This window comes from Dipodomys merriami, unplaced genomic scaffold (assembly GCF_024711535.1).
Source record: "Dipodomys merriami isolate MVZ:Mamm:240054 unplaced genomic scaffold, mDipMer1.0.p SCAF_2, whole genome shotgun sequence".
NCBI classification, from domain to species: Eukaryota; Metazoa; Chordata; class Mammalia; order Rodentia; family Heteromyidae; genus Dipodomys; species Dipodomys merriami.
In genome coordinates this window covers 41,219,878-41,234,196 of record NW_027203381.1, presented here as the reverse complement: position 1 = coordinate 41,234,196, position 14,319 = coordinate 41,219,878, and the positions used below count along the sequence as shown (strand labels likewise).

The following is a 14,319-nucleotide window of genomic DNA, read 5'->3' as shown; positions in this document are numbered from 1 at the left end:
ATCAGGGCCTGGCAATGTGGCTTAGTGGTAGAATGCTTGCCTAGAATGCAGGAAGCCCTGGGTTCGATTCCTCAATACCACATACACAGAAAAAGCCAGAAGTGACATGGTGGCTCAAGTGGCAAAGTGCTAGCCTTGAGCAAAAAAAGTCAGGGACAGTGCCCAGGCTCTGAGTTCACCCCAGGACTGGCAAAAACAAAACAAAAGACACACACACAAATGAATGACCACTATATTGCAATGACCAATGACCAATTATTAATTTTTACCCTGATATTTCAGCAGATTTGACAACTTTATTAATTTCTACTAATATGTACTTTTTAACTTCCAGATATTACATTTTCCCAACAATAGTATGGCTTATTTTGTTTAGTCCTTTTTTTTTTTTGGTCAGTGGTGAGGTTTGGACTCAGGACCTGGGTGCTGTCTCAGCTTTTTCGCTCAAGGCTAGCACTCTACCACTCTGAGCCACAGTGCCACTTTCAATTTTCTTTTTCTTTTTTTTAGCCAGTCCTGGGGCTTGAACTCAGGGCCTGGGCACAGTCCCTGAGCTTCTTTTGCTCAAGGCTAGCACTCTACCACTTAAGCCACGGTGCCACTTCCAGCTTTTCTGTTTATGTGGTCTGAGAAATCTAACACAAAGCTTCATGCATGCTAAGCAAGCACTCTACCACTAAGCCACATTCTCCCTTTCCTGCCAGTGCTGGTTTTGAACTTCAGATCCTCAGATCTCAGCCTCCTGTGTAGGATTACAGGTGTGACTTGCCCATGCCTGGCCCAAGGTTTAGTCTTTAACAGTGTTTTTTTCCCCAAATCTATACTCATTTCTCTGGACTTTTCAACCATCTATATTAACATTATCTTCCAAGTCTTTATCGCTAACAACATCTCTCAACTTGACACATTCATATTCTACTGCTTTCAACAAGCATCCAAATGATACCCAAAGGGCAGAAAACATTTCAAATTTAATATGCCAAAAAATGAAGAGACTGTCTTAATCAAAACTTATGACTTCTACACTTCAGATGATGGCTCAATTTGGCTTACAACAACAGCCTAGAAGGTATTATTTTAAGTATATGAATATTTATTTAGAATCAACAAAGGCATCTAAAAATTAAGACATATAAAAAGTCAAAAATACTAGATAATTAAAATTTTAAAATATTTTTATTAACTTTATGATAAACCTCAACATTGTACATTTCCTTTTTTATGGATAACCATGCATACTTCAGGTATGTGAGGCAAATATACATTTTCTTTTCAGTCCTCATTTCTAGGTATCAAACACCAAAGTCTAGAAAGCATAATCTTTATACTTAAATGAGTCCAATGGCCACATTTTCTTTTCCCTTTGTTTTCAACACTCAACAGGTAAGTTTGCAGCTAGGATATTTAGGCTTAAAGTTTTAGAATAATTTTATTTCAAATGGCCATATTTTATAGCTGCTAGTTTAGTAAAATCTAAGCTCAATTCCTTAAAGAGAAAGGTTTTATCTTTTTTTCATTGTTTTAAGTGAATACATTAAAATTCTACATAAATAGCTGGGCACAGTAGGCACTCCTATAACACTACTTACTTGAGATACTGACACTTGGGAAGATATGGTTCAGGATAGTCCAGGCAAAAAGTTTGTGAGAGTTCCTGGAGGTGTATCTGAAGTGACAAGAGTACCTGCCAAAAAGTTTGTGAGAGTTCCTGGAGGTGTACCTGAAGTGACAAGAGTACCTGCCTGGGAAGCGTAAGGTCTTGAACGAACACACACACACACGCACGCACGCACGCACGCACGCACGCACGCACGCACGCACGCACGCACGCACGCGCGCGCGCGCGCCCCCATGGGGTAGCATGTGAAATTTCAATACATGTATGCATTTTGTGTAATGTTTAAATCAGGATAAGCATATTTGTTTCCTCAAATACTAACTTCTTTATGGTAAATATTCAACATTCTTTTCTCAGGCTCTTTTCCAAACTGTATATTGTTATCCATAATCACCACATGCAAGAGTATTAGAAGTTATTTTTTCTTAATTTTATAGCCTACTGACTAGTCTTTACCCATTCTTCCATCCTCCTTACTTTGTCAAGTCTAAGGAAACCATTATATTGCCTCAAATTCTATGAGAGTAATGTTTTTAGATTTTACACATATGTGTGATATGTGGTATGTCCTTCCCAACCTGGCTTGCTTTCATTTAATGTTCTGAACTCCAATACCATGCTGTCACAAATGACAAGATTGCATCCTTTTTTTTTTTTTTTTTTACAAAATCAAAAGGTGATTTTTTTTTTTTTTTGGTCCGGTTGTGGGGCCTGAACTCTGGGCCTAGGTGCTGTCCCTCAGCTTTTCAGCTCAGGGCTGGCGCTCTACCACTTGAGCCACAGTGCCACTCCCGGCTTTTTTCTTCTTGCTTATATGGTGCTGAGGAATCGAACCCAGGGCCTCAGGCTTGCAAGGCAAGCGCTCTACCACTGAGCCACCTTCCCAGCCTTTTATTAGAACAATATCACACATTTTATTACATCTTCACCAGAAATGCATACCAAAGATCAATAATAGTCATAAAAAAGAAAAAAGCAAGATGACAGTAGACATATTATACCTCAAAGGAGCTTAGATCCAGACTAACAAGAAATAAACACACCCCATACACCTCCCATACATATATACAGCTTATATAAGCAACGATCTATAAGACACATTGGAAAGGGAGGTGGAGAGAGAAAGAGAAATAGAGAGGGGGGGAACATATATATGTGTAAATGTTTTGTGGAGCTTTATGGTAATAGGTTGCAACTCAGCAGCAATGCTGTAACAATGTGTGTGTGTGTGGGGGGGGATTCTACACTTAAAAAAAAAGAAAAGCAAAACACATTATACTTCGAAATTGACAACTTCTAGGAAAATGTAAACTTACCTTACAGTCTTTCTAATGTATCGTGTTAGGCATTGATAGTTTTAGGTAAAGAAATTATTTTGAGCTGACTGCATCCTTTTTATTATGAAGGTTATTCCATTGTGTGCATAAATGTATAGATATGTGTTTATATCTATAAACACATGTTTTAAAAAATCCATTCATCAGCTAATTTAGGTTGATACCACTTCTTGGCTACTGTAACTAGAGCAGCACTAAACATAGAAGGGCAGATGCTTCTTCAATATAGTGACTTCATTTCCCTTTGTTTTATACTCAGGAATGCGATTACTGAATCATGCAGTATTTCTATTTTAAATATTTTGAGGTATTTTATGCTGTTCCATATGCCTGTACCAATTTTCATGCCCACCAACAGTGTATGAAGTCTCTCTTGTCCTCAAAAGCATTAATCATTTAGTTAGATATCATCAACTGAAGTCATAGCTATTATGGTTTTGATTTGTACATCCTTGATGATGAGTAATGCTGAGCATTTTTTCATATACTGGTTGACCATTTGTATGATTTCTTTTGAAAAATGTCTAGTTGTCTTTTTTTTGTTGTTGGTACTAGAGTTTGAACTTAGGGCCTCACACTCAGCTTGCTTGCTCAGTTGGTGCTCTACCACTTGAGCCACACTTCCAGTTTTTTGCTAGTTAATTTGCAGATGGAGTCTCATGAACTTTTCTCCCTGGGCAACTATGAACAGCCTCCTGAATAACTAGGATTATAAATGTGAGCCACTGGTATCTACTATATACTTTTTTTTTTTGCCAGTCTTGGGTGATTCCCTGAGTCTCTCTATGCTCAAGCCTAGGGCTCAGAAGTGGCGCTGTGGCTCAAGCTGTGGAGCGCTTGCCTTCCGCTGACGAGTGCAGGGACAGCGCCCAAGCCCAGAGTTCAAGCTCCACAACCAACCAAAACAAACAAAAGGCTAGGGCTCTTCCACTTGAGCCACAACGCCACTTATAGCTTTTTCTGATTTTATCAGAGATAAGTCTCAGACTTTCTTGCCTGGGCTGGATTCAAACCACGATCCTCAGATCTCAGCCTCCTGAGTAGCTAGAATTATAGGCATCAGCCACTGGCACCGGGTATTATCTATTTTTTCAAATCTATTTTGTTAATGAATTATTTGGGTTCCTTAAATATAAGGATATGCAAATATTCTTACATATTTTTCAATATACAAATATTTACTCTCATTCTATAGATTGTTTCTCAACTCTCTTTAACTATTTCCATTGTTGTACAAAATTTTATTTTTTTGTGGGGGGGAGATGTTTGGTTTTTTTGAGAGGAGGTCTGATTATGACAATCAATGTCAGCCTAGAAATTGGCATACAGCCCAGGCTAGCTTCATGATCCTTCTGCTTCATTTTCCCAAGTGCTGAAATTACACCTATGTACCACCACAGTAAGAAGAAACTTTTTTATTTTAATGAACAGTTTAATTTATTTCAGCAGTGCTATATTTAAACTCAGAGGTTAGGTTGGTGTTCTACCACTTGAGCCAGGGCTCCAGCCTGGCTTTTTACTAGCTATTTTAGAAATGGAGTCGAGCCAACTTTACTCCTCAGGCTGGCCTCAAGCTTCAATCCTCCAGATCTCAGCCTCCTGAGTAACTAGGATTACAGGCATGAGCCATGTAGCTGATAAGAGACAGAGGTCTAGTTTTTATCTTTTTGTACCTAGATATCCAATTTTTCTTAGTACCACTAATGAAAAGGACTTTACTTTCCCGAATGTTGTTATTAGCAATTTTTTTCAAGGATTAGTTTATAATATGTGTAGGTGTTTATTCTTAGACTATATTCTCCTGCTGTTGAGGACTGAATCCACAGCCTCATGAAGCTAGGCAAGTATTCTAACACTGAGTAGTAGTACATCACCAGGCCTAGGCTCTCTCTTGTATTTCATAAGTTAACATTTCTTTTTTTTTTAATTCAATGTATCTTTTCTTTTCTTTTCTTTTTTTTCATAAAGCAGGTACAAGGTATTTATATTCACAGAGGGATGATACAGTACTGTCCTACGTCTATAATACTAGAGGATACAATTAAAAAGGCATTATTGAGACTTGATTCTACTTTTCCAGCAGTCAATGTATCTTTTCTATGACAATATCTAAATAAATTCCAGCAGTAGTGCAGCACTATCCTATGAAAAACTACTGTTGTATATGAAATATTACATAATGTCAGGAATTATAAGATTATGTTGGGAAAATGCATCTGTCAAGTTTTTACATTTATAACATGCTTCCTTGCCTAACTTTGTTCCAGTATTTATTTTGACTTTAAATTAGCAATATTAATGTATAATCAACAGAATAAATGATTCACTTTAAATGTTTATTTTGATGAGTTTTAGCCAGTATCTACACTAATAAAATCATCACCAAATGAAGGTAAAGAATTCGAAAGTTTCTTCATACCTCTATTCATTTTTATGTGCTTATGTCTACTTATTTCACCTAAAGCCCTGCCAACTTCTTATCTAATTTAATCTCAAAAGTTTTGTATTTCCAGAATGTCCCATAAATGGAATTATATATAGTAACAGGTTTTTGTATATGACTTTTTGTACTTGACAGAATGCTTTGAGATTAACTGGTATGTTATAAATACCAGTGATTTATTACTTTTTTATTGTTGAGTAGTATATCATTATGAGGTTATACTAGAATTTATCATCTACTGACCACTTGATGGGCACTTGAATCATTTCCAGTTTCCAGTGCCTATAATTAAAGCACTTTTAAAACATTCCCACACAGATCTTTGTATAGATATATGTTTTCACTTCTTTTGAATAAATACATCTGAAAGAGATTCCTATGGTTAAGTATGTGAATAACTTCATAAGAAACCATCAAATTGTTTCTCAAAGTGTCTTTTTATAAACCATCCAGCAGCAAAGTATCTGGCAGCTCCAAATTCTCAAAAATACTTGATCTTATCAGGTTTTATTTTTATCATTTTAGTGCATTTTGGCCATATCTTTTTTCTGTTATTATGAAAATACCATACAAAGGAGTTACAATTACATACCGTATCTTGAAGTCTAACCCTGTTGAAAAGTTCTTGTGTTGTTTATTGGCCATTTATATATCTTTTTTGGAAAAATGTCTATTTAAATTATTTGCCCTTTTAAAGATTGAGTTCTTAAGACATACTTTTAATTCTAGATATCTGTCAAATAAATGATTTACTAATAATGTCTTTTTATTTTGTGACTTGTCTTTTTTTTTTTTTTTGGTCCGGTCGTGGGGCCTGAACTCTGGGCCTGGGTACTGTCCCTCAGCTCTTCAGCTCAAGGCTAGCGCTCTACCACTTGAGCCACAGCGCCACTTCCGGCTTTTTTCTTTTTGCTTATGTGGTGCTGAGGAATCAAACCCAGGGCCTCAGGCATGCAAGGCAAGCACTCCACCACTAAGCCACCTTCCCAGCCCCTGTGACTTGTCTTTTGATTATTTTTCTTTTTTGGTTAGCACTGTGTTGAACTCAGGACTTTGTAGTTACTAGACAGTTGCTCTACCACCGGAGCTAGGCCCTCAGTCTTTCTGCTTTTATTATTTTTTTGATAAAGGACTTTTGTATTTTTGCCAGAACTGCATAGACCACAATCTTCCTACTTATTCAGCCTTCCCATAACTAGAATGACAAGTACATGACACTACACTCAGCTGTTATTGATTGTCTAAGGAACTTTTTGCCTGGATTGGCCTTGATTTAAGTAACTAGGATTATGGGTGTGAGCCACTGAGCCTAGTTGAATATTGCTTCATTTAATCCTTTTCCTGACTCTACAGAGATGTGCATTTCTTTTTAAATAGGGTACATTAATTTTTTCAGACTTTAAAATAACTATACTCCTAGCATAAGTCTTCCTTCTTCATGATTTCTACTTACTGTTACATTTGAATTCCCAAAATTTTATCAATATTATTCTCTGTATTTTCTTCAATTCAAAAATTAAAATAGAGGGGCTGGGAAGGTATCTCAGTGGTAGATTGCTTGCCTTGCATGCATGAGGCCATGGGTTCCATTCCTCAGCACCAACTTATATAGGTATTTTTGAAAATGTATTTACTTTAGCTATTTACTTTTATTGCACTCTCTGAAAAACATTTTGTGGATTTTCCTACTATGCATTCAAACTGGCTACTAAAGTTTCTTTCTCTTTGTATAGGAATTATTGACAAAATAACCAAAAAGTAACAAAAGAAAAAAAAGAAAGTCAGCTTGAATTCTTTAAGATGTAACCTCATGCAGTCTATCATTAACCTCCATAGGAAAAAAAATTACTTACATCGGCTTAAAAAGTTGTCAATATTTTTGTTTTTTCTTAAGGCAGGAAAATCCAAATCATAAACCAAAGCATCCAATCCATCCTAAAGAAACAAAGGAACAGTTAGTTTTTTGGATCACAATAGAGTACTTTCCATTTTTAGGAGTAGTAAGTAAGAGCATATACTTCAATATTAAATTTCTACTCTATGATACATCATTATTCATTTAATATTCTTTACAATGTTACATGAATACTGGGACAAATCCTTTTTATTTTATACAGATTTTCAACTCCTTCAACACAGAAGGAAAATCACCACAGACTTGCCTCCAAGTGATTTCAATTCATGTACTTTTCTCATAATTATGTAATTTTACATTTTATTTTACTTTTCTACTGTATTTATCTTCATTTCACAAGTATTCATCCAAAACCTACATCTGTGACTATAAGGGTAATAACTAAACAATAGTTCTGAAGCTTATATCATGAGGCTTAATATAAATTCTTCATATTCACATATTCAAGTTGCATGTGTATTTAGTTATAAAAACTGGATTTGGGCCAACTGCTAATTCACACCTGTGATCCTACTCAGGAGGATGAGATCTGAGGATCATGGCAGGAAAGTCATTGAGACTCTTTATCTCCAATTAACCCACCAAAAAGCCAGAAGTAGACCTGTGGCTCAAATGGTAGAGCACTAACCTTGAGCAAAAAGCTCACAGACAGCACCCATACCCTGAGTTTAAGCCCTAGAAGAGACAGAGACAGACAGACAGATACAGACACAGACACAGACACAAACACACATCCAACAACAACAACAAAAAAAACACAGTAGGTTTTATGTTTCTCTGGCTCCTTCTCTCTCTCATTTTGTACGGCAACCAGGAGTAAAAGATAAACAAAAGCTGTTGCTCTTTTAATGTGGATATTTAAATATTATTTAAACAAGTGCAGGGTAACATGAAGGCATACCGATTACTGTAGACAGGGAAAGACATCTATTAAGACTATATCTTTCCCATATGCAGGAGCAAAAGATGAAACATTCAGATAATCCTTCATTACAAAGTGCCACTTTGATAATGTGGTTTGTAGAACTCAACAGTATTATGGAGAAAATGGTATTTTTTTGTACTGGTACTGGGGTTTGAACTCAAAACCTGTGATTGCTCAGCATATTTGCTCATGGCTTTTGCTCTACCACTAGAGCAACGCCTCTAGCCTGGCCTTTTTGCTATTTTTTTTTTTTAAATATAGAATCTCTTAGACTTTTTGTTGTTGTTGCCTAAGCTAACTTTGAACTGCAATCCTACAGATCTCAGTCTCTTGATTAGCTGGGTTTACAGGTATAAGCCATAGGTGCCCAGCTGAAGAATGAATTCTGAGTCATGCTTAGTAATGAAATACATTCTAGAAAGGAGAGATTTAAGCATGATTAAAAAAAAAACAATCACATTTTAAAGAAAAAACAGAATATTTACATATTATTGCTGGAAGCATATGTTATATATCTTTCTGAGCCTGTGTTTTCTCTATTCTAAAATGAAGAGAGTATTTATCTACAACTGATATTTGTGGGAATTAGATTAAGTGAACTAGGTAAAGCAATGGCCCTTACTAGTCCCACTTCTTCCTCTGTTAAACTAACATCTGAAACCTCTACAAATTAGTCTACGTATTGGCAACAATGATTTAAGAAGAAAACAGGCATTTAGTCAAGTGGTCATAAAATGATCATTTAATCTTAGGTCATAATGCTAATTTCACCAACTGCTGTAATTTGCCTTATGCTTAGCCACAGTATTCGATAATGTGTTTGTTAATTAAAAACTAGCTCTCTCCACTAATTGCACATGGTCACTAGATGTTTGAGCCTGTCACTGTATGTTTTATTTTAAAAAATTTTTAAATTGTTATTATAAAGGTGATGTACAGAAGGGTTACAGTTATGCAAATCAGGTAGAGCACATTTCTTGCCAAGGTGCTGGTGGCTCACACCTGTAATCCTAGCTACTCAGAAGGCTGAGATCTGAGGATCAAAGCTCAAAATCCAGCACAAGCAGGATTTTGGAGACTCTTATCTCCAATTAATCACCAGAAAGCTGGAAGTGGTGCTGTGACTCAAGTGGTAGAGTGCTCACCTTGAGCTGAAGAGCTCAGGGACAGTGCCTAGGCCCAGAGTTCAAGCCCCACAACCGACCAAATAAAAAGAAAAAGAAAAGAAAAGGAGTACATTTCTTTTTGTTACCCCTCCTTTGCTTTATATGTTTTTTTCTTGGGTTTTTGTTTGTTTGTTTTTTGTCAGTTGTGGGGCTTGAACTCTGGGCTTGGGCACTGTCCCTCAGCTCTTCAGCTTAAGGGGAGCACTCTGCCACTTAGCTAAAGCATCACTTCCAGTTTTCTGGTGGTTTATTGGAGGTAAGAGTTTCATGGACTTTCCTGCCCAGGCTGTCTCTGAACTACGATCAGCCTCCTGAGTAGGTAGGATTACAGGCATGAGTTACCGGTGTCCGACTGCTTCATATGTTTTAATTTTATAGCAGCATAGAAGTTTATGCTTTTCAGCATCACTGGTAAGGAAAAATCATATGCTTTTTTATCAGAGAAATAAAGTCATTAAGAGTATTCTTCCATGAATAACCTAATGCACCTATCAACTGAGGCTAGTTGATACTCTAGGGTGGGAGAGCAAGGTTACATAGTGAGCAAGGGGCAAGGAATCCTGACTTTTACTAAATACACCCAAGTTCTATAAAATAATAAAGAATAAGACTTCTACATTTCCCAATGTTCATATTCTAATAAAAAGACTTGGGTCTTTAATAGGAATTAACATTCCTCCATGTGCAATGCCAATTCACCATAATGATAGCCAAAAGAAATAGTCCTAATGCCCCCTCATTAAATTTTATGATTTAGGCATGAAACAAAGCCACCCTCTACTTTCAATATGTTCATCCTTTAGATTAAGTATCAATTTAATAAAGTAAAGAAGAGAATATGAGGGGCCAATAAACGCTAAAGAATTACAGTAAAAGCTGGATACTGGTGGCTCACACCTGTAATCCTACCCAGGAGGCTGAGATCTGAGGATCAAGGCTCAAAGCCAGCCCAGGAAGGAAAGGGCAGGAAAGTCTGTGAGACTCATATCCAATAAAGCACTAGAAAACCGGAAGTGAGGCTTTGGCTAAGCTGAAGAGTGCAGGGACAGCGCCCAAACCCAGAGTTCAAGCCCCATGACCAAAAAAAACAAAAACAAAAACAAAGAATTACAGTAAATCCTTTGCTACTAATGGCTAATTTTTTGCTATAGTGATAGTAGAGCAGTTAGAACAGTTACATTTTATATCTATCTATCTATCTATCTATCTATCTATCTATCTATCTATCTATCTATCTATCTATCTATCTATCTATCCATCCATTCATCCATCCACATCATGACAGTCCTGAGGCTTGCTCTCAGGAACTGGGTGCTGTCCCTTAGCTTTGTAACTCAAAGCTGGCACTCACCTCTTGAGCCACAGCTCCATTTCTGGCTTTTATTTTTTTGGTGGGGGGGAGGTGGGGATGGTCAGTGGTGAATAGGAGATTAAGAATCTCATGGACTTTCCTGCATGGGCTGGTTTCAAACAGCAATTCTCAGATTTCAGCCTCCAAAGTAGCTGGGACTATAGGCATGAGCCCCTGATGCCTAGCTAGTCATATAGAAGAAGCATGTTCAAATATATATATAAATATATATATAGAGAGAGAGAGAGAGGGAGAGAGGGAGAGAGAGAGGAAGAGAGAGACATTTCCATGCATACACACGACAAAGGAGGCATAAGCAATTTCAAGTATAAAGAATCTACAAGAATCTAAGGTATGAACAGTTCACATTTCCTGAAAAGCACTATATTATCTAACAACAGAATGGAAGCAGAAAGAGAAGAATTATTCAACTGAACATTGTAGCAGTTTTCTAGATAGTTCTAAACCACAAAATAAAGAGTCCTGTGTAAAAACACTTGTGGGTTTAAATTTCTTAGCAATAATATATTTATCACAAGGCTTATAAAGGCAGTTGATTTGGAACACTGTGTACATGAAAGAAACATTCACTTTTTTGAGCTGGGAAGGTGGCTCAGTGGTAGAGTGCTTGCCTTGCATGCATGAGGCCCTGGGTTCCATTCCTCAGCAACATATAAACAAAAAAAGCCAGAAGTGACCCTGTGGCTCAAGTGGTAGAGCGCTAGCCTTGAGCTGAAGAGCTGAGGGACAGTGCCCAGGCCAAGAGTTCAAACCGCACAACCGACAAAAAAAAAAAAAAAAAGAAAGAAACATTTTTAGGTATTAAAAAAAATTTTAGGTAAAATCTAAATAGTTATTATTCTAACTCTAACAGATGCTTTTAGAAACTATTCCCCTGAAATCCATTATGACTTATAAAAACCAAAGTAATGATGCACTGTCATAAAAGAATACTGACAAACTTCAGTGACAATACTATTTTTAAAAAGTACATTTGGGACATGTAGAATCTTTTAAATAAACCCTTTTGCTAGGTAAAGAAGAAATTCTACAGTACAATTACAAAGTACTATTATAAAGTATTCCAAATGGCTCAAAACAACAATGAGTCTTCCCACTAGTCTCTAACTATATCTTTCTGTCCTCATTTTCTTTACACGTTTATGATTTAGCTTAAGCCACAGTATGTTACCAGCTTATTTCCCAAATAAGCTCACTGTCTTACTAACTTTGCACCTACTCTAGTCTGGATTGTGAACTCATATTCAAACTGCCTCAAATATCTACCTGTGCTACTTTCCCCAACAACTTGAAATAATCTTAATAATGACCTCCTTTGTGATACTTATCACAGGAATTACTGTACTTAAGGGCTATATTGTAATTATTTACTTATAAATCAGTCTCCTCTGTAGGGAAACAAAACAATAAGCCTAACTCTTCCTTTCCCAGGGAACTCAGTAGGTAAAAAAATGTAGAGGGTGGAGGCATGGCTAGGGTGGTAAGAGTGCCAGCCAATGAGCAAAAACATGAGATACTAAATTCGAGTCTTGGTCTCAGACAAAAAAAAAAAAAAAGTACCACAAGATATCAAGTATTTTAAGTAGTTTCCACATTAACATAAAGGATTAAGTTCTTTGAGGCTTCACAGAAGAGATAAATTTCAGGTGAACTTTATAAAGCACAGAATTTAGAAGGTCTGAAATGCAGGCAGGGCAAAGGAATAGTAAGTGAAAGCAAGGTAAGGAATGAGAATAGAATGCTTTGGATTCAGAAGAATGAAAAGTGAAAATTGGTTAGTTTGGGAGACATACGTTGTGAAGATGGACTAGAGAATGTTAAAAGTATTAAATACCAGGCTAAGAATTTGGATATTCATCTCCTAATATAAATTTGAAACCAAGGGAATTTGGAAGGCAGAAGAAGGACATGAATGGTTTTTATTTCAATATAGTGGGCAATAAAAAAAGATGATGAATTAGAAACAGAAGAGACTGGTGGAAGAGGAGTAATAGGAGGATGTTGTCATGGTATAAGCACAGAAGACAAAAGACTCAACTACCAGGGTGCTAGTGGCTCACACCTGTAATCTTAGCTACTCAGGAGGCTGAGATCTGAAAATCACAGTTTAAAGCCAGCCCAGGTAGGAAAGTCCATGAGATTCATCTCCAATAAAAAAGGCAAAGTGGTGCTGTGGCTTAGTGGTAAAGTGCTAGCCTTGAGCAAAAGAAGCTTGGGTACAGAGCATAGGGGTGAGAGTTTAAGCCATAGGACCAGGTTGGGGGGGGGGGAAGGGAAGGGTGAGAACTAGATTAGGAGGTGAGAATGAAGCATTAGAAGGGGAAAGAACGGGAAAAGAACCTGATGAATATAGACGGGCAGGAAGGGTTAACTATATGATCATAGAATTATATTACATCTTCTAATTCATGAGTAGTAACTTCATTAACTATGACAGAATAGTAAATGGACAACATGTAATGTTTTAGACACACCAAATTTGAGGTCCCCAAAGAATATCATTTTAATAGCTAAAAAGATGGTAGCTGAAAACATGAGTTTGACTTAACAGAGAGACTGGGACTGCCACATACATTTGGGAGTCATGAGAGTACACTTAATCCCTGAGAACAGATGCCAATATCCAAGGAGAACAAACATAATATTAAAGAATATAAAACAGAATCCTAGGTGCATACTGATATTGAGAGGGTTCAGGACAAGAATGTACAATGTGGATACAGGACAGAGGGAGGTTCAGGGGAAAAGGCAGAAGAGCATCAGATAAGTTGAGATAACTCCAAGAGCAAGTGAAATGCAACATGATGGATCAGCAGAATAAAAATGTAAAAACCAAATGATTTATAATAAAAATAACACTGCTGTAATTTACAAAATATGAATGATTTAATGCCACTAAACTGTATGCTTTTAAAAAATAGCTAAAACAGTGACTTTATGTTACATATACTACCCTTTTTTATTTTTGCTTCCTTTGTGGGTTTTTTGAAAACAGGATTTTGCTATGTAGGACAAGCTAGTCTCAAACTCATGATCCTACTGTCTCAGTCTCCCAAAATATCTGAACTATAAGATGAGGGCCATTATTCCAACTTCACCATGTTTTTTTTTGTTGTTGTTTGTTTCCTGCGAGTCCTGGGGCTTGAACTTAGGACCTGGGCACTGTCCCTGAGCTTTTGCTCAGCACTCTACCACTTGAGCCACAGTGCCACTTCTGGCTTTTTCTGTTTATGTGATACTAAGGAATCAAACCCAGGGCTTCATGGATGCTAGAAAAGCACTCTACCACTAAGCCACATTCCCAGCCCACACCATTTTTTTAAGCCACTGATGGCAGCAAATTGGTATTGTCTAGGAACTCCAAGTTATCCTTCCATACAAACACATTTAAAAAACAAGAAAGCCAGGCGCTGGTGGTTCATGCCTGTAATCCTAGCTAATCAGGAGGCTGAGATCTGAGGATCCAGGTTCAAAGCCAGCCTAGGCAGGAAAATCCATGAGGTTTTTATCTCCAATTAATCCCCAGAAAACTGGAAGTAGTGC

The 14,319-nt window shown here is 37.0% G+C and overlaps 1 protein-coding gene across 1 annotated transcript in view; it reads right to left on the bottom strand.

Moving 5' to 3' along the window:
• Positions 1–14,319, bottom strand: part of Rock1 (Rho associated coiled-coil containing protein kinase 1) — a 118,723-nt gene that overhangs the window by 81,913 nt on the left and 22,491 nt on the right. The window contains exon 2 of the mRNA XM_070029464.1: positions 7,252–7,333. Within this exon, the coding sequence (XP_069885565.1) occupies positions 7,252–7,333 (82 nt within the window). The remainder of the gene's footprint in view (positions 1–7,251; positions 7,334–14,319) is intronic.